The 21,927-nt window shown below is 39.5% G+C and overlaps 1 protein-coding gene across 1 annotated transcript in view; it reads left to right on the top strand.

Moving 5' to 3' along the window:
- The first annotated feature begins 5,089 nt into the window (after positions 1–5,089).
- LOC134531149 (organic cation/carnitine transporter 2-like) overlaps positions 5,090–21,927 on the top strand; it is a 120,935-nt gene continuing 104,097 nt past the window's right edge. The window contains exon 1 of the mRNA XM_063366768.1: positions 5,090–5,480. Within this exon, the coding sequence (XP_063222838.1) occupies positions 5,182–5,480 (299 nt within the window). The 5' untranslated portion in view covers positions 5,090–5,181. The remainder of the gene's footprint in view (positions 5,481–21,927) is intronic.

Genomic DNA, 21,927 nt, shown 5'->3' with positions numbered 1-21,927 from the left:
CTTTGAAGTTCTCATTGATCAATGGCAGGGATTGGATAAGAGAGAGTGGTTCTGGTGACAGTGATGTTTTAAGGTATGATAACCTTTCAATATCGTTCAAGTGAGCATTGTTTACCACCAATGTGGTAAAGAGGTTAGAAAAATTAAGCCACTCTGCTGGATTTCCTGAGAAATGTGGTAGTTTTATAGCTGGAAGAGTTACTTGAGATGGGTTGTGCGAAGTTGGTGCTTTCGTGCCGTCATGCAATTTATTCTTGTTGCATGTGGCAATGTATATTGCCTGAACACGATAATATGTGTCGTCGAAAGCATTTAGGCGATCACTGTGCTGTTTTTTGTTGAAATCCGGGTCATCTTTGAGCAACATCTGCAAAGACAAGTGATCGTCTTCAAAACAAGTACGCAATTGTGACAGATCACGACACGTTGCGATAAACAACTCACGTTGCGTATCGTCACTCATCACTTTATCGGCAAGTGCATCGGCACGACATAACCTGTTTTCCCCACGCTCGAGACGAATCTTTAACACTTCTGTCTTGTCATTCATTTTGCCGTTTGATGCACAAAACAGAAATAAAGGAAATGAAAGTTTGACAAATAAAGTATTCACCAACACTGCGACAACATGAGATCAAAAAAAACGCTATCACAATAGATGAGCGTCACGAGACACGACACAAATACACGCACGATTACTGGTAAATATCCGGCCCGTGTGGACCAAATGTTCTGTATTTCAACGAATTTCTTCCGGAGGACCATAAATATATTAAAAGTCTGATTTATTGAATACAAATATGACAACGAAACGATAGCCAAATACAAAACAAACGACCCGACTGTATGCGGCCCGCCATCTTGCCGAACTGTTTATACGACACGCAATAGGGGCACAAGTAACACTTCACACAACAAGGACATAAGTCACAAAGTCCGAACACTTTGAGAGAAGAGAAAAGAAGACCAGGGACCCGCCTAGTCAGGGGTTTGCGTCAGTGGGCCGGCATCAGGTGCGGCTTGCTGGTGCTTCTAGCGCCTTGGCTCTCGCGCGTAGAGCTGAGCGCTGACCGTAACTGTGTAAGGCGGGAAAATAAAGATAAAGGTGTAATGCAAGTTCATAAATGATTTCAAAAACCTAAACTCTCACTCTTCTAAAAATTATTTTGTTTGAAGCAACACACGAAGATATTACTACTACCCCTTCTAGCACATTATTAAATGCATTTCGTAAACATACTACTTAATTCACCATTTTAAAAACCGTTCAAGATATCGATGTAGTATCAGTTTTAAAATAACATTTAATAAATTGCTGACGGTGATTCAGTAGTTATGTCTACACATTCTGCTTTTAAAACTGTATTTTAATGATAGTGTAAATGGCTAAAAAAGGGTGTTTCAGAATAATTTATAAGCATGAAACGCCTCGTATAGAATTTTGAAAACACTGAAGTGACTTGCATTACTCATTTATTTTCATTTATTCGCAATATAATATTAAAGATAATAATCACATCCCATAGTTGACCTACTAGGACGATCAGAATGCACATCAGTCCACGACCTTGCGTTTAGAGGCGACACCGCGCTAGAAGCACCAGCTAGCGTCGCACTAGCACAGGTGCGCACTTGGCCAGCAGGTGGTAGGGAACTAGCTCTCCTCTTGCCACTTGATACACTCTTGCAGCCAGCCGCGCTCGGCGGGATGTGGGCCAGCACAACTCTCGGCACTGGGCAAAGATCACGCAGGGTCTTATCTCGGCGTGAGCCGTACAGAGCAGCTGCTTGTTCGCTCGAGATAGTGGTGCGTCTGACAATTGTCTGCGTGCCGTTCCTTTTAAATATCATCAGAATTTAAAAAGTCTCTGAAAGTTAATTTACTCCTATTAATTACAAATAAAATTATACCAAAACATTTTGGGACTGTGTTTTTAAGCTTTACGAAAATTTGCAAAATAATTTATACTCACAATCTAAACGAATTTTAAATACTAACATAATTATTTATACGACAATTTCAATAATTTAGTAAACATCCTGGATATTCTGTTTATTTTCTCTGCAACAGAAACCAAGAACTTGCTCTCCAATGACTCAACTTACTACCTTTTATACTCCATAGTTAGAAAGATAATTTAAAGACTGTAAACGTTGCCGTGGTCTTGAATATAAACGTTATCTGTGCGTATCGTATTAATTATAATGATAACTGTAATTTTTTCTTTAACAATGGGCGGGTAATGACCACTCAGAATAGACAAAAATAATAAACAATAATTTTTATATGTATATAATTATTTAAACATTTGTCAAAGACTGAAATAATTCAAAAACATGACATAGTTATACAGCTATGGGACAATTGAATAGCAGCAGTAATGCAAACAGACTGCAAAGACTATTATTTTAACTTTAATTCATATAGTTTGTCTATGCAATTTCATTTTATTTTCTCATTGTTTATGTTAACTGTTTTAATGTTACAATTTTGTATAGTTTATAGTTCGTTATAAGTGTATCTCATTTTAAGATTGATAGGAACTATGACCCCAGGCCATAGTAATATTTAGTTAGAAAATCTGATTAATAAGAAAGTTTGGAAGAAGATAGTCTAAAAGAAATGTGAAATAAATTTCATTACCAGTATAACTTTGAGCGTTGCAAGCTTATTAATCATGACAATCATGGTATTTCATACTGAATTAAGGCCGCAAGATAAAATTAAATGATTGCGATAATATTTGTGATGAATATAATTATTACTACGAGCGAGATTGATGTTTCTAAAGCTAACACTGAGGTAAGCTGAATATCTTAACCATTTCCGAATATTAGTTTGACCAAATATCTTGTGTGGTCACAGAAATTGACACTATTGAAATAGTCGCATATAACTTTGTTTCTCCCCATAACTTGTATTAAAACTAGTGGTCCTATATATTATATGATTATCTAAATCTATCGAACTGAAGCCGAGGTACAGTCTATATATGAGAATATTACGAACCCAAATTTAGTTTCTTTATAATTTTCATAAAAAATAATATTCAATTAGACTTGAACTTTTGTTAGAAGCCGGACCGAACATAACTTCCTGTAACTATACCTACATAGTATAGTTTGAAGCATGTGTTTGGTTCCTTATATTATTGATATGCTTTGTGTGTTGTGCATGTCAAAACAGTAATATAAATATTCTGAAATTATAATTTATCAAAACCTACTTGTGTCCTAACATCACTGATATATATATATATATATATATATATATATATATATATATATATTTGATCACAAACACTTTTACAATTCACATATTTGACACACCCACATGCAAACCCCCCTATATATATATATATATATGTATATATATATATATATATATATATATATATATATATATATATATATATATATATACTTGCGGCACGGGTGGACATGATTTTTTATATTTTTACCTTTTATATTTTTTTTTGTTGCCTGTGCCATTACACATACTGGGAGGGCTTAAATTTCTCAATAGCATAATGGGAGTACCTCCTTTAAATTTTAGTTCGTGGTGTGGCACACGGTGTTAATAGATTTGTAACATTTAAAATCACCCGGTACTTTTTCCATAATCATTCTATTTATCTCATTTACTGAGTCGTTTCTCGGTGACACTATCGCCCTCGATCAGAGCCAATTAAAATTTCTTTCTGTGAGATTTTCGATTTCGGGATAGATTGTGTCTATCAGAATTTATAGACTGTTAACAGTTTGAGCTAATTCATTGTCCAACAATGTTTGGGGGCTATGTAAAATGTTGAATAAAAGTAAATAAAAAAATACTAAGTAATATGTTTCCCTTAAGATTATATAAGTTACTTTAATAAAAAAACGATGAACAAATTCGGATTGTAAGTATACATAGATAATGTGATACTGTGTTAAAAAAAATATAGAAATGAAACAACAACAAAATATAAATAAAAGGTAAAAATATTTTAAAAAATCATGTCCACCCGTGCGAAGCCGGGACGGGCCGCTAGTAGGGTAGATTATAAAGAGGAAAGAGCCCCGTGCCAAGTCAAACGTAAACAAACCTATCATCCATAGATAACCATAGCGCGCGTCGCGAGCATGGCTGTACCAGGCGACATTCCGACCTCCATGGCAAAACAAAGCGTTTTAAACAGAAATATGAATAACATGGTCTATCAACTTTTAAAATTTAAAAAGAGGTTATTGTGACATAACGATAATAGTTGGACATATAGTATCGCAAAGTTTTTTGTAGTTATTGATATGTTCTTTAATATTGTAGGACATACTTTTGTTCTATCATAGTTAGTTTCCGCAGCGCATGCGATGTAAGATGTTTTATGGCATTATTTTTACACCTTGGGTTACGTTACTAAAGTTATAGTAAGAATTCCTTATCTTTTATAGCAATAAATATAGCCTATGTTACTCAGGGTGAATGTAGCTTTCTAATGGTGATAAAAATTTTGAAATCGGCACAGTAGTCTTTGAGTTTATTCATTACAAACATACACACAAAAATACAAACCTTTCCTCTTTATAATATTAGAGTAGATATATCCTGTATATAAATAATAATTATGCAAGAGTAACTCTAAATAGTCACTGCATTGTAATTGCGTACCACCAGAACACACCTCGACAACAATAGACTGCTACTACAACGAGATTTTCTCTCTCTCTCTCTCTCCCCCCCCCCCCCCCCCCCCCCCCGCCATCTATTCAAAATCTTGAATGTCTGCACTACAGCGTGATAACGGGCCGTGGTGAGCAAGGCACGGTAGCTTTACTAGATACTAACACCGGGCAGCTCGAATACTTACAGCACAGGCGAGAGAGAAAACTTTATACCATTACAAAAAATATTTTACGGATAAACTGTTCAAATATATATATTACCATGTTTCATACATGAGTAATTTGTTTTAAAGGATTGGAGCAATTGGGGTTTATTTTCTTCCTAAAATCGGTATAATAACTTAAGAAAATAATATTTTCTAGTAGAAACGAATGTTATGTTTGTTGTCACAAGGTTGTTGCCGTGTTTATTAAGCAGACGCGGGGTTGACGGCGGGCGTACAGGGAAGGACGGCGCGGCTAGCAACTGCGGCGACGGTGCGGCGGCCGGCCGCCAGGGGCGCCGCTGGCGGGCTGATGAGGAACACGTGCGGCAGACGCCTGCAGACGCGCGAGCGGGCAGCCACGATGCAGCCCGAGGAACAGCCGGGCACGGACGACGCCGTGTTCGAGTCCATCATGGCGCAGGTGGGCTCGCGGGGCCGCTTCCAGCGCCGCTACAACATAGTCTTCAACATGCTGTTCATCGCGCTCGTGTCCATGCCGTACTACAACTTCGTGATGGCGCTGGCCATCCCCGACCACTGGTGCCGCGTGCCGGGCCGCGGCGCTACCAACCTGACGGCGGAGCAGTGGCGAGACCTCACCGTGCCCAGGTCAGCTTCAGCCCCGGAACTGCCACCAGACTCCTCTTAACATTTCACTGTTGCACCAAGTATCGCTCCTTCTTCCATGAGCAAAATGATACATGCTTCTCTTGCCAGCCATTTTAAAAACAGAACTGGCACAGGCGGGTGTGTGAACTAGCTCTCCGCGGCCTGTTGCTGCAAACTTGCGTGGAGCGCCACAGAGCGCAGCCTTGTGCTTGAAGATGACACCACGCTAGAAGCTCCTTCTAGTGTCCTCTAAATACAACGCTAGGCCGTAGAACTACTTCTTGAATAATTGCCACCAGAACAGGGTGTCAGCTTTGAAAAATATTAAGTTACCTGTATAAATAACTATCTTGGACATATTTCACTGCTAATTTGCGCTGTTTGTCATAGAGAAAACTCGAAGAACGGATAAAAAAAACATACATAGACAAACATACAGAAAACGAGCCAAAATCCGCCGATTTCAAATGTAAAATGTAAAGACAGCACAGAGAATTCCTTGGAAGGAATTATAACAATAACACAGCACAGACTAACAAAACACAGTAGACTGACAACGACGAGACAGATGCGAAAAAAACTGTAAATACAGATAAACAACTTTGGACACCGCAGCGACAGGCGTGCTTTCCCTATACAATGGTGTATGTCCTCCCCTTTACAGTAATCATTCAAAGAACGTAGTATTCATTTACTTTCTGCAGTCTCAGAGTTCGCATTCTAGTGGCTTATACTCCCTGCTCATTGGTCGCTCACCGAGGACTCGATGCCCTTTTTTGTGGAGGGTTTCTCATTGCCTCAGTTCTCCTCGCAATCTGAAAACCGATCACAGAAGCAAGCTGATTCTCTTCAGTCATCTTCAGAGCGTGCTGAGTCAATGAAAGGTACGGCAAAATATCGGTTCAAACAGCTGGTAATACACGGCTCCAGCCCAGACACCAAGACTATCACACATTTACTCATTTCACTTGATATTTAAATAACAGGCTAGACTTCAAATATCTCTATATTTCTTTCTTCTGCGTGAGTGGACCGACGCAACATTGACGCGCCCTACCCGACTCTTCAGTTATTAGAAAACATCGTTGAATTCCGATAGACCTACTCGTAAATGACATGTAACCTCAAACAGAAAATGCTTGCGACGAATAACTAGAGCGTGGACTCTAGCATGCTGTGAAGTGTGCCGCTAAATGCTAAATTGTAGGCTCGTTATCCATCAGCGGCAATGGCCGCCAAAAGCTGCAATCAACTCTAATGTGCGTTTTTTTTTTCTGCAGAGTGGTCATTAGCGACGACTACACTCAAACAAACAAATCATTGGCAGGGTCATATTTTTACCGCGAATAGATTTGGAGTCAAGCTGTGTATTAAAACACTGTAGGATCGTTTGTGTTTCTCTCACGTGCATGACTTCCGGAACTCGCAGTATACTATCAACTTTGTGCGGGATCAAACGCGTACTGAATGGCCCGGCGAAACACAGACGGCCGCCAATCACAAAGAAGAAACTGCTGTTGCGGGGTATCTAATTGCAGTCTAATGAGAGTTCAGTTTTCCCTGCGGAAAATACCCGCCCCTATAGCGTGCCTCATATTTAGTTTGGAGCGTGAAAATGGACGTTTTACTCTCTTTCCAAATCACGAGTTCTGCCATTAGCGCTGTATTTGTTTCGGTGTGCTATTATAATAGATAAAAGCCATAGAGCACAAAAGTTTAAACTCACCCTTAATAATTAGTGATTTTTTTTAGTGTATCTTAAACATTTTTTGTATTTTATACATTTTATTTTGAAAAAGAAAATTTTAACTGAGAAATTTGGAAATAAATTTTCTTGTAGTATTTCAGCACGAGCGAAAACTGATAACAATCCATTTTTCATTTTAAGAACATATAACTGAAAGACTGAATTTTGGTTTTTATTTTTTTGTTCGACATTTTAAAAATATAATTTATGTTTGATCATAGCACAAAATTTCATGAAAAGACCTGATATACTTAGTGACCGACTGTAAAATAATTTAGTACTGATTTTTTACTTTCAGAATGGCTACAATTGCTGTCAATAGATACTATTTTATTATCTTACAAAATTAGTTTATAATAGTTCCTCCAGGGACTAGTGCCCGTATGTGGATAGGGGATGTGGTCCGCCATCATGAATTGTGATGTCACGGTCGCCATCTTGAATGACCTCAACATTTGACCTATACCTCGAACTTTGACCCAGACCTTGACCCCGGCAGCCATTTTAGATCTGCCCTCTTGAAACCTGCCATATTGGATTACATTTTGAAATTATGACGCCACAGTCACCATTTTGACATCTAGAAATTTTCGCCATCTTGGATTCAGCCAATTTGAATTGTGACATCGCCGTCCCATTTTGAATTATGATGTCACGTACACCGTCCCAGGAAAAATTTTGAAATGTACAAAAAAATTGTTTTACTTATACAATTTAAATTTAAAAAACGCACTTACACCATGGCTTGGTTCGAACCTGCTAAGGGCAAATATATTGCGATGTTGTCCGTCCTCCATGAAGGCTACCAGGCAACTGACCCCACTAATATCAAGGCATATATTATAACAGTCAGTATGACATCATGGCACCACTCTTGTTTTCGCTTGCTAGAGGCTGCCATTTTGGATGACGACACAGTCACCATTTTTTTCATCTTCTAAAGGGTTCTGCACCCATATTGATTTAACTTTTAACTGCAAGAGTGCAGTAGTATTATATTGCATGGCATCCGCCATATTTTCGGTTGTCTTGGCGGCCATATTGAAAAACTATAAATTAGGAAAAATTCTAAAAATCGTAAATAAACCACCAATAAATTTACTGATCGATTCGATTGATTCCTGTCACAAGTTAGATCCTTCGTCTATACATAAAAAGGTAATTTTATTAAATATCACCTCAATTTACTAAAAAAAAGACACGTTTAAGAAAAAACTAAATTACAAATAAAAAATTTTAACATAATTTCTACAAGTACAAAAAACCAATCATTAGATAATTATTTCAGTCGCTATGGAGTGCGGAGCAAGTCCCTTTCATGCATTGTCATGTAATTTGAGGGCATCTACACATTACAGTCGTTCACCACATACAGCACACAGCTTAGAATTCTAAGTTTCATTGAAAGGTCAGTAATTTATATTTCATGATGCCTCACACTGAACATATGAACAACATCACGCCACATAAGATGCGTTTTAATCCTGATGAATGCGCAACCAGTCCATCACCATTCCTGATGTGTCTTTTTAATATTCCATAGCATATGAACTGGCCACTACACTTGTGCACTGATATTTAATGCGTTCAGAGTTATTATTACAATCATGTATTACATTATAAAGAATTTTAAAGTTTTTTATATTGTCACAGTACATACAGTTAGATTATGGGAAACCATCAGTTGAGGCTTCCTTGGTTATTCATTTCACTGCTGCTGAAGACACTGCACGAATTAAAGTCTCATCTAGTGCTGTTGGTGACGATGGTACACCTTCTATTATTGATATCTATGGAGTTTTCAGCGTCGTTGCCATCGGAATCTTTGCAGCTGTTGTCATCGGGATCTGCGTTTCCAAAGACGTTGCTGCAGTCAGGGTTCCTGATGTTGAAGGAGTGGACATTGCCGATGTTGTATTTGATGGGTCAGATAAAGCCCGAAGAACCATAAATTAATTTTGGTACATATGTCTTCGTCGTTTCAGCTTTCAAGTCCTAGTAAGGATTAACACTGTTGAATAACTGATAGGAGATTCTGGCCTCACTCTTCCACAAACAAAGGCGAGCTGAGAGTCACAGCCAAAACAGACCATTTATATATTCATATACATTAGTGATGTCACATTTTGGAGCCGACCAAATTTCCGTTTCTACCTTCACAGTATTTGGAATGGACTGTCAAAGAGTCGCGATGTCAGTATATGATCACATTTTTCGCAAAGTGACGAATTTAACATATTGTTCTATATATAGTTTCAGTTATTGTGGCTTCTAGTATGCTGTACCTCTCCCCCTATGGCAGTAACCCTCCGTTCACCTCCCTTATTCTGTCGTGTCAACACCCTTTTGGCAGACACTCTTATTCGTGTAACCCCTTCCCCAGCCCCTCTGAAAATCATTCGCTCTCATGCCCATCCCTCCATTAAATCTTCATTTCTCGCACCAACCCATTCCTGCAGTCGACCACCCTCATGACCCCCTCCTAGAGTAGTCTCTTTCCCTCGTTCCACTCCCCCTTCAGTAGTCTCTCTCCCTGGAGCAACCCTTTTCCAGCAGTTACCCACCCTCATACCACCCCTTTCAACACATTCTTTCCCTCGTGCCACACCCTTTGGCAGTCTCACTCTCATGTGTTACACCTTCCGGAAGTCTTTATTGCTTATCCATCCCTCTCCTGCTGAATTCCTACCTCGCTCCACCACCTTCTGGTAGTTTCACAATCTTGCACCACCTTGTGAAACTCCCTTCAAGCAGTCTAGATTCCCCAGGGCCCCCTAAACAGCCAACCGTCTTCGAACCCATCCTGTCTGGCAGGAACACTCCATCATGCCAACCCCTTCCTACAGTCACCCTCCCTCACACCACCCTTTCTACGAGTTACCGTTTCTCATGCCACACCCTCCAGGAGCCACCCTCCTTAGTGCCACCCCCTTTCGGCAGACACCCTATCTTGAGCCAACCAATTCTGGCAGATGGCCTCACTCTCACCACCACAATAGGCAATCACCCTACCATGTGCCTGCAGTCAACCCTTCCTCAATACACCTCCTCTAGCAGTCAATCTTTCTCGTGGCACACATTCTGACAGTCATCCTCCCTTACACCATCACTTCAGTAGTTTCCCTCACTCGTTTCAACCCCTCCCCCCTCAGCAGTCTTCCTCCCTCGCGCTACCCCTCCAGCACTCACCCTTCTTAGCACCACACCCTCTGGCAATTTTCCTTACACATGCCACCCCTTTTCAGCGGTCTCCCTCACTCGCACCACCCCTTTCTGGCAGACAATATTTTCGCACAACCACTTTCCCTCCAGCAGTCTCTATCCCTCAGGCCCCACACTATCAGCCCAACGTTTTCGAACCCATCCTCTGTCAGTCACACTCCCTCACAAAAACCCCTTCCGGCAGTTTCCCTCCCTCACACCACCTCTTTCACCAGTTAAATTTTATGTGCTTCACCCTACAGCAGTCACACTTGCTTCTTTCTACCACTCCCCCCTCGCGCCACCCACTTCCAGCAGTTATTCTCCCTCGTGATACCCCCTCCGGCAGTCTCCTTCCCTCACATAACACCATCCAGCATTTGTCAGTCTCCATTTCTCGCGCCACCTCCTTCCAGCAGTCTCCCATTTAGCGCCATATCCTCAAGCAGTCTCCCTATCTCGTGCATTACCTCCGTAGCAGTCTTCCACCCTTGTGCCACTCTCCTTTCATCTGGCTTTCTCCCTTGGACAAACACTTCGGCAGTTACCCTCCCTCGTGCCACCACCTTCTGGCAATCTCCTTAACTCGTGTCACCCCTAAGGCAGACTCCCTCCCTCTTCTCAACCCCTCCAACAGTCACTCTCCCTCATTTCACACTCTTCGGCAGTCTTTCTCCTGAAACTAGCATCTGGAACATGAGGGATATTAACTCTGCCTTGTGTTATACTCGATTTTGCATCGTAATACCATGTTTGCGTGCATGCATCTACACACCCTGTTAAGAAAGGGTTTTAACATACAAAGAAACATGTATGTCAATATATTTATTTATCTTTTACTCAAACCTCATCTAAACTGACTGACACCGATAACAAATGTAAGAAAGATAGTATAAACATCAACATGTATCATACACTGTTACAAAACGAAAAGCCAAAACATTTACTGTGTTAACAGTAAGGCGTGTAGAAGCAAAGCCACAAGATGCCATAACAATAAGCGAAATTAAAACCTAAACATTATAACAATGGATGCACATAAACAGAATATTTCAAATAGGCAATAAAGCATTCTTCTTGGTACAGACATGTGCATGAAGAGAACACCGACATGGCCGATTAAGACAACTGGTACATAAAATTACAAAAAAGGCATTATCCTTACACTAGGCAATCTTGCAATAGGGTGTAGCCACAACTATGACCAACACCAACTACGCCAAGTGGTCTAGTTAGTGGGAACAACAAAACCAATGCCTACAATGGCATACAAAGAGGAATTGAACATACACCAATTTATTAAGCTTAACTCCTAAACATATTGTTTTAACTTTACAAACACGTATTCAGGTACTATGCTTATATTTTTGCGTACTTCCATGCATGACAGAAATCGTTGTCAACCTGACTCCCAACAGTGTATATTCATTAATTCTAATACAAGCTATAAAGGATAACATTCGTAACACCATGACAAAATTCGATAAACATTAGAGAAAATAATTACAAAGCCCTTGGGATGTCCCTTTCTGTAACTTAGTTGTACCAGCACACATCCTAGTCCCTATTTGCATCAAATGTGTGTGCTACCAGCTGTCAAGTGGTGCGAAGTAAATACAGCATTTTGAGAACCCTGACACATTAAGAGGGTGCTTTCACCCTGGAAACAAGAGCATAAAAAGTATCATCACACTTCTAATGAACGAAGATTGTCTACTGTCCAATCCCTCTCCACAAGCCTGCAAAACTGAGATGCAACTAATGCATCTCAGTTCCTAATCAAATGCTTGGTCAACATAAGTAGGCATCTCAAGGCAATGCAAATGGAAACTGATTGGTTGTAGTACCCGAAACCACAACAAACACTATGCTCGGCTGCGAACAAAGTTGATGCCAAAAATAAATTTTCATAAGAGTGCTTTCAAAACCGAATTTTACCAAGGCTGACGACGAAACTACATACAATAAACTCGACTCACATAGCACGCCACCCTTATATGCTCCTTAAATAACCTTGCGGACATATCTGCTGGGGAACATGCTGCCACTCTGAAGTCACCACCCAGGAGTAAAATAATGGCATCCACATTTAACATGGCACCCACATTTAACTTCTTAACTCTTAACTAGAAGGGCGCATGCATGGAGGTGAGTCATTGCAATGGCCTTAGCATCTATAAAGTTTTTAATGAAATATAATAAAAAAATTATATTAAGATAATAATAAGTTACCTTGGAAGTGGCTGGGATTAGAAAAAAGGGGAACAGGCAAACAAAATTTAGTACCTCAGAGGTTACACTAAAGGCCTATCAAAGAAAAATATAATGCCTCCCAGTAATCACTGTGGATACTGTGGATTGGTAACTTTATATTAATAAATAAAGAATGGAGTTTCGTCTATAGGCATGCTTCCAATTTTTTTGATTTCATAAGTCTGAAGTGTTACAACAAGAGATTGACTGAGTTAAGTATATGACAGAATCAATTTATAATAGGAATGGCCCAAAAATAATTACACAAATCATTTGAGACATAATAAAAAAAATAGAACAATATGTTAACATATAGACTTGTCATATTAAGGATCTTGTTAGTACATAAGTAATTATAAAAATGTGGTGGTATTTAAATTTTGTATTTTCACTTTAATTTATGACTTGCTAATTATTGCGGCAATGTCCCGCTGTTGGTGTTTCGGAACAAAAAATGGTCCTTAGTCGTCGCGAAGAATTTGGAAGGTGGACGTCCATAACCGGCTGATTTAGAGGTTATTGCTTATCATGCCAGGAAGACCATCTGGCCGTAATCTCGGCCCCGGTTCTTAGATACATGTTCTTGGACCATGTCTTGGACCCTTTCTGCGAACATGCCAAATCCAAGGAATTAGCCCTCGTTAGCAGACAGTCGTAAATAGGCACAAATGCCCGCAGAAAGGGGAAATATCGGGGAAGAGAAATGGGTATCGACAACTCACCAAAACAGGGTGTTGATCCTGGAATCAGGAGGTGTCTCACCGAGGAGTCTGCGAAACTAGCGCGGTGAACACGGAAACACTCATAATTACAAATTTTTTTACAAACAATTAACTATAACTCTGACTGACTGTTTACAAAAGTTAACAAAAAAACGAGATTTGGGAAAACATCCCTTAACGAGGTGACTACATCTGAAGTGAAGTCGTGAAGTCAAATCTAGCTGAGAGCTGACCGAGAACGATGCAGTCAGTCGGAAGTCAAGCCAAGAAGTCCCTAGTATGGCACCTGTGTCGCTTAATTAAATTCGGCACTTCGCTTTGGAAAAAGGAGGAGATACTTCGGCTACAGGGCCAAAAAGTTCCGAAGATGGCCGAGGGGGGGATCGAGAAAATACAGGCTTCGATAGCTCGGTGCTGCAGTTTGCGCCTGATCGCCGCGCTATCTGCTGGGGAGTGGCCGAAACAGAGGTGAAGTCGACTCGCACATCTTGAACGAGACAACTTCAAAAGCAAGAGACTTGTGGAGGAGACTGGTGGAGCACTCTGGTGGGTCGAAAGAGAAAGACAAGAGAACGTTTGTTGTGTGGGTCGCTAGAGGGCAGGTCTGTTGAGCACTCAGGTAAGTAGTTGATAACTCCACCACTAGAGGTCAGAAGCGGTACATTCAAACAACAGTGTCAAGACCTTGAGACAGGCCATTGCAAGCCGGGGTTAAGCACCGGTCAATGCTCTGGGCGTTGAATCGTGGAATTGAGGAAAAGGGGATGGTGCTGGCTCGTGAGAAATATTTTACCCGGAGCGCCTATATGTGCTCGAGAGCCCTGGAACATTAGGACGGGGCTTGACTAAGTGCACACCTCAGGCAGCTCTGAGAAATGGGCTGCCCTGATGAGCTGCAGCTACAAGCGGTCCTGGTCACGCCAGGAGGGGTGAATTTCAATCGTTGGTCGTGCATTTAGGTGGGGAAAATATGAGGCCGATGTTAGCTTCGCAAAGATCAGCAAAGTCTCAGATACTGCGCTGGGAACGACTCGAGGAACTAGCCGAAAAATATTAAATGGGAGGTTACAGTGGGCTGAACAAGTTTAAATACAAGCTATACAATTACTGTTAAGATGGTTTAAAATTCAAATTTAAAAATTGTGCCGAAAATCACTATTGGAGGCACAGCATGTCCTCTGCAAAGAAGTGCTGAAGGAATGGAAACGGAGGAAATGAGTAGGAGAAAAGAGAGAGGGTACTCAGTGTCCGATGCGCTCATCAAATAAGAGGTGCGCAGCTCAAGCTTCGCGGTCCATCGTCCTTACTGACGACTAACTCCCTCGCGCTTCTCCTTATGGCAGTGATCCTCCCTCATGCCTCCCTTTACAGCAGTCTCACTCCCTCGCGTAACCCCCTCCGGAAGTCATCCTCCCTCGTACCACCCATCTCCGGTAGTCCCATTTCCTCTAGCCTCCAACCTCTAGCAGTTTCCTTCCCTTGCGCAGCCCTCTCCGGCAGTCTCTCGTCCTCATGCCACCCTCCTGCGGCTTGCAGCTTAAACACATAATTTTTAACAACCAGAACATTAAGGTGGTACTTTTTCGATCATGGCTTAAGACATCACATAAGTTTCCACATTTAAGTTTATCATGCACAGGGATATAAATGGTTTAACATTTTAGCAAATATTGTGGTACGACAAATCAGGAAACTCAGGTCTTTTAACATGGTAAACACTGGAGACACCTGACTGTAGCGATCCTAGTGGCTAGCCTGAAGAACGCCAGTGACTTGAAATTCCTGTGCATTGCAATGGGCGATATTTAGTTATATAATTGTTTATTTAGTTCAAATAACAGTTTATAAAGAGGCCAGAAAGCAAATAGATTTAATATAGCTAAGGTACCTCTTCTTTTCATGAGCACATTTTAAATGTCTTAAGTGATAGAAATCGTCTGATATTGTTAAGGCTCAAGACGGAAATATAATTACTTAAATTTATGATGTATTCACTTCACTCGGGACAAGGGATTCCTGTGTGAACAATAGGAAGGGACAGCAGACAGGTTGTTTTGGTTTTAATTTAACTTACCACGGCTAACATTTCTAGTAACATAACTATTTTCCACGATCGCAATACCACTGAAACGTCTTGTGAAATTATATTTTTTTTTACATTTAAGTTATTGCTCTTACAAAAACAATAAAACCATAATACTCTAATATATTTTTGGAAAATTTCGACACTCAAAAGAGCACTAGGCTAAACTACCAAGGGAACATTTTACTTCCTTCTGCATTAAAGACAAAATACCTACATATAAATTAATGCTTGACAATTATTAAACTCCAGCCTCTTGGCACGTCAAATCAGTCATTCGATTACCTCCGCAGAACATATCGTGATTATTGATGGGAGATTTTCGTATAGCCTGTTGTGTGTGCGCATTATGTAGTGGATTTTAAAGCTATTCTTGGTATTTCCTTAGTTCCGAAGTGTTAAAACTAAGTAAAATCACCCACGAGCGCTTAACAGTTTTATTGTTTAAGCTACCTAGCCTTCCAGGCTATGACGTCTTTAGTGATGTGAAAGATTGTTATAAACTGTATAGCTCAAAATTCGCAACATTTTGGTATGATCGACTACCTTCGCCGGCCTTGGCTAGTTTAAATCAAACTGTGGTTTTAGGTTACGTTTTATATTACCTAATTGATGGTGTTTGCTTTCTTTGTTAATACTAGCGTCGATAGAACGAATTAGATAAGTCTAAAACATTCTGCCCACCATTTCTTTCATTTATACACGTTATTGTTAACTTCAAAGTGAGAGAGTTGCATTTTTTGGGTTGGGTCTGTCGTCCTGTTTTTTTTTTTTTTTTTTTGTTTAAACTGATTCTGTGTTCTTCATTCTCATTACCGGCATGCTTCAAATATGGTCCACGTCATAAGAAAGTAAAAGATAATTTTCAGGTTATTATGTGGTCTATAAATGAACCGATGGGAAATCTTTGTAGTATGTCATCTCTTCGTCGATAGAAAGATTTTGTTTTTTCATCTTGGAACTTACATGTATTTCATGATGGATTTTGGTCACAACTTTGGTATTCAATTGTTTATTTTGTTTCCTTTCGTAATCATATCTACCTGCCTATTGTTAAGTCCCTTCGCTGTTTTCCAAATCAGAAGATAAAACTTACTGGGTTTGGCCATCTCACTTTCATCACATTCAAAAAAAGTGTAAGAAAATATTGGTGTATCATCTTGTAAAAATTGTTTATGAAGCAATGACACCATTCCTCTTCATTCACTATCCGAAACCCATAATAACAAGTACCAATAACCCACTCCTTACATTTCAAGCATCATTGGTGTCTTATCACATTTGTTTAATTACTTAGGCTTTAAAACCGTAATATAGATTGCTATATATTTTAATATGAGTTTTAGCGTGGTTATTAATGTATGGCTGTAAAATGAAGATGAAAGAGAGTTTAGGGGTTCACTACCGTTAGTACTCTTCACCAGGGTGGAAACAGCTGTAGTGGTGGATGCAGGGTGGAGGAATAGTTTAAAAAATTTGGCTAAATATCAGTGAAGGCAGTTCGTTATTTTGGATGATGTAAGGCGAGTAGTTACAACACCTGCAATTCAACTGTGAGAAGCCGCGTGGCCTAAGACTACTTCTGTAGGCCCGTGTATCAGTGATTTAGTGACAGTATAAATGTAGGTTATTTTTAAAAACAAAATGTACTCAAATTTTATATATTTATTTGATGTGTAACATCTTAGCTCTCGGTATACGGCATTTGGTAGGAGTAATTTCGTGAATGCGACGGAAGTCAAGAACGGAAATGTGTAATAACCACGGTGCTGCCATCTGTGGCGGATGGCGCGAACCCAAGTTAACAAAGTCAAAGGGTAACTATATAGTACTAATGTATAATGAATGTTAACAAGATGGTCATTATTTTATTTTTAAAAATTTGTTGAAAATCGGGTCTACAGCCAGGGTTTAGTATTTTTTTTTATGTCTTTCATTTTTATTGGAGCCATTTCATTATATAGTTTAAAATTTCGCTCTGCAAATCTAATGGTTTTATAGTCGACGTAGATGCTCCAGCAGCGAATTCTAGAGGCGGATGCGGAATCTATGTGTAATTTGCGTCCAGAAAAGTAGTTGAAAACACAATTTGTGTATAATTATTAAGCTTAGCATTATTTTAAAGAATTCTGCGTTAAATTTTGTGTCTGGGTGTCGTGTTTTAAGTATAATTGCAACATGTAAACACATGATTTTGCTAGTTACCGAGTTTAGATGTTACATATCTCTGGCGTGTTCTGAATGACTAGCTGACATGCCTTTTTTTCTTCAAATTTTCTCTCCCTTCCTGGACGGAAAAAATTCCTGTATCAGCAACTGAAAGGCAGCCTTATTACCCAGCATTCGTTATCAAACTTTGTTTAGTTACGCAACATTAAATGCGCAGATTGTTCGAGGAACTTTGACATTTTCCATTTTATTTAACTGGCGTGAGATTTTTTCCTGTTAACAATCAAAGCAAATGTTATGTAAGGTGTGATGCGCTATAAAGTGTTAACAACTGATACATCCCAACCATCACACCGCACTATAAAACAGAAACCAGTGATTAGTGATTCCTCAAATACACACGATAACTGTTGACACATATTATCTACACCCTTTCTCTTGTCTGACAATGCCCGTATCTAACTGGTCTTAGTGATACACAGATTTAAGCGACATTTTGAGGTGGAATAATATTTTTCAAAGCATGTGATATTATGCTTTCGGTGTTACGATGGCACAGCGATTTGTACCTATATAAATTAAAACAAATTCTATGAATCTTAATGCCGGATACTATAAGTAGGCTAGTGGTAAAATGGCAGTTCAACATCAGGCTCAGAATCCAGGATCCAAATGACCTTGACTTTTTACCTTTAAATATCCCTTTTTACACCCTAATACACCTCAAAAGTCCTCATTATGTCTCCAAATTTTTTCTATTTCGAGGGAAGAATTCCTTTTCAAGTGAAAAATTCACATATCTTTCCTCTGGAATATCAAGAGGGGCCTCTTCCTCAGAGAGGGGAAATTTTCCTCAGTATCCCCATCAGTGACATTGACCTCAACCTTGACCTTGACCTCGGTGACTTTTACCTCGGCGACCTATACCTCTGTGACCTTGATCTTTCACAGTTAATACGCTCCTGAAAGTTGCAAGTAGTATATAAATGTTTCTCCTGCGGCTGGAGCTGGATCATAAAGTGTGGATGGGATGCGCCATCTTGGATTGTGATGTCACGGCGGTCATCTTGAAAGATCTTTATCATGACCTTGACCCCGACCGCCATCTTGGATTCTGCCATTTTGGATTATGACATCACATCTGCCATTTTGGATTCTAGAACTTTCCGCTATTTTGAATTATGACATCATCGTTGCAATTTTCGCTATGGCAGCCATTTTTAATTATGAATATACATCCGCCATATTGTATCTAAAGTTACATCCCCATTTTTCGAGTCTGACATCATATTCGCCATCTGGTTGTCGTCTTCTGGAGGTCGCCATCTTGGTTTTTTCTATTCTGCTAGAGGCCACCAACTTGGATACCGTCATCTTTGTTTCTGCTGTTTATACCTAGATAGCACCAACATCACTCTGTCTCATGCGCAGAAGGTTAATGTTCCATTACTTACCAATTTGGTTATTCCCCTTATCCATGTTAAATTTATTTTTATACAAAATACCTTTAAGCACGGTGATTCGAACTGTCACAGCTCGGACCTGTGAATTGGAAAACACATGTATTTAACTGCACAGCCATCAGGACATTTACCAGACTGAGAATTAAATAATGTATTAAAAAAATAAAACACTTTCAGATTTGCAATTTTTTTTTTAATTCGAAGGAATAATAGCATCACCTGTTCGAGACCGAACTGCCATCTTTTATTTTTGAATACTTGCTACCAGGAGTACTAGTGTAATGTAGTACACATGTCATATGTTAGAGAGTTATGCCGCAATCTTGTATTCAATACTCGGTACCAGGAGTGCTATTGTCATGTAGTACACACATCATCTGCTAGAGGGTGCTACCTCCATATTAATTTAAATTTTTCCTGCTAGAGTGCAGTACTATTTATTACCTTAACAGCAGCCAATTTATCAGCCATTTTGGCGCCATTTTGTAATTCTTTCATTATTTAGCTAGAAAATCGGGAAAAATTCCATAAATCAAACAAATCACCTATTAATGTAATAATTGGTTAAATCGATTTCTGTCCTTGTTTAGATCCTTGTTCGATACAAAAAATATAAATTTAGGTTAATAATAGTTATTTGATTACATATAATATCAATTTAATATGTTACTATAATATTTATTACCAGACAATCGTGGCATCTGCCAACTTGTCTGCATCTTGACAGAAATCTTGAAATTATATAATTATTAACCTAGAAGTTTGGAAAAATATCCTAAAACTCATTTCAAATGTTTAAATTAATTTTCTGATTAATTGGAGGGATTACTTACTATCCTTGCTTTAATCCTTGGTAAATACAAAAATACTAATTTGATTAAATATGACTTCATTTCATCATACAACTGACAGGTTCAAGAAAAAAATACCACAAGTTCTTTTTCAAACAAAAACATTATTACATAATTTTTATTCTACAACAAGAACAAAAATTAACAAATCACAACTAGCATTTCTTGATTTATACAGTCTTCTTAGAGTTCAAAGCAAGTCATTTACATGTGTTGACATGTGTTTTCAGGACAGTTCTATATGACAGTTGATTACCACATTTATCACACAGCACAGAGTTCTCAATTTCGTTAAAGGGACAGTGAATATTGCATGATGCCTTACATGTTTTATGCACACAAATTTCTTGTCGCATAATATCTGGTCTGATTCTGATTAATGTGCAACCAGGCCGTTCCAATTCTTGATATGTCTTTTTAATCTTCCGTAGTTTATAAACTACCCACAACCCCAGTTTAATGCATTCAGAGTCATTATAACAATTGTGTATTACGTAATCATGAATTTAAAAGTTTTTTATGTCCCAGTACATACCGTTGGATGTTGGAACACCGTTAGTTTCAGCGATTTCACTGGCACTGTTGACATCCATCGTCCTGCTGCTAACGACACTGCACATGTTAAAATCTTCGAGGTTGTTGGCAACACTGGAGAATCTTTAATCATGGACGTTTCCAAGGTCTGCTCTGCTGGAACAGTAGGTGCAACTTTTGACGCCGTTGCCAGCAGGATCTGCGGCGTCGTCGCCGCCATCGAGATCTCTGGAGCTGTCAGCAATGTTGCCATCAGGGTCTGCCCTGTTTATGGTAGGCCTTACGTCCAGGTCAACGTTAATGATAGTAATGATGCCATCGAGTTCAGAACAATAGGTAATTACCTGACTTATTTGCCAGACTGGTTAAATTAGACGATTTGCATAGCACCACAGACAGAGATGGACTGAGAGTCGAAGCAATTGGCATGAGAAGCGAGTCATAACAACAACACAGTTTATTTTGTTATAAATAGGCTCTTGCTTGCACTTAACTGGCCCAGTGCAAATAATATAATGTTGATTGAGACTATCTAGTAAAATTAGTTTACTATATTTGATACCCTGAAATAATATTCTTTGTGCATTATCCCGACATCAGCCGCTTTCATGCCTGCGAGCATTTGAAGGGTAGTGAATGACGTACCACAGTATTTGCATTGGTGCGATGAAAGTCCGTCGTTCATTGAAGTTTCCAAGGTTGCTGTCAAAACTTCAGCCAATAGAATAGCACCAGCTGATTTATCCTCTGCAGTTGGTATCACAGATGTCGTTGTTATCTGCTTCGCTGCCATCGAGGTCTCGGCTGCTGATGATAAACTGTCCATTTAGCTCGACGTTGGAACAACTAAATTTCAGGTAACGTACTGAAAAGAGTCGATCCGTACTGTACCGCAGGCAGAGAAGGACTGAGGGTACCGTCGTCTGGACATCACATAAATACTCGCAGCGACTAGTATAAGGGGCTAATAGCTACAAGGCTACATTTCTCCAATCGCTCCAACTGCTCCAATTGCTCCAATTTCTCCAACTGATCCAACTGATCCAATTGCTCCTATTAATCCAACTACTCAAATCGCTCAAATTGCTCAAAATCGCTCTATTGGCTCCAAGGGCATTTCGCTCCAATTTCTCAGAGTGCTCCAAGGGATTTAATTGCTACAACTTTTCCATGTGCTTAAACTGCTCCAATTACTCCGAGTGCTCCAAGTGCTCCCAACTGCACAAACAGCTCAAAATGCTTCAATCGCTCTGAAGCACACAATGACCATACAATATTGTAACCATATCTCCGTCAGAGGAGGCTTCAACCAGCTCAGGAGATAAACGGTAATAAGAAAAATAATATAAGATAAATTACTCAAGAGCAGATGTTTCGCCCATTATAGGAGCACTTGTGAGTTATTAAGTCATGTTAAAAAAATT

This window comes from Bacillus rossius, chromosome 3 (assembly GCF_032445375.1).
Source record: "Bacillus rossius redtenbacheri isolate Brsri chromosome 3, Brsri_v3, whole genome shotgun sequence".
NCBI classification, from domain to species: domain Eukaryota; kingdom Metazoa; phylum Arthropoda; class Insecta; order Phasmatodea; family Bacillidae; genus Bacillus; species Bacillus rossius.
The sequence above is the reverse complement of the archived record's forward strand: the minus strand, read 5'-3'. Positions and strand labels throughout refer to the sequence as shown.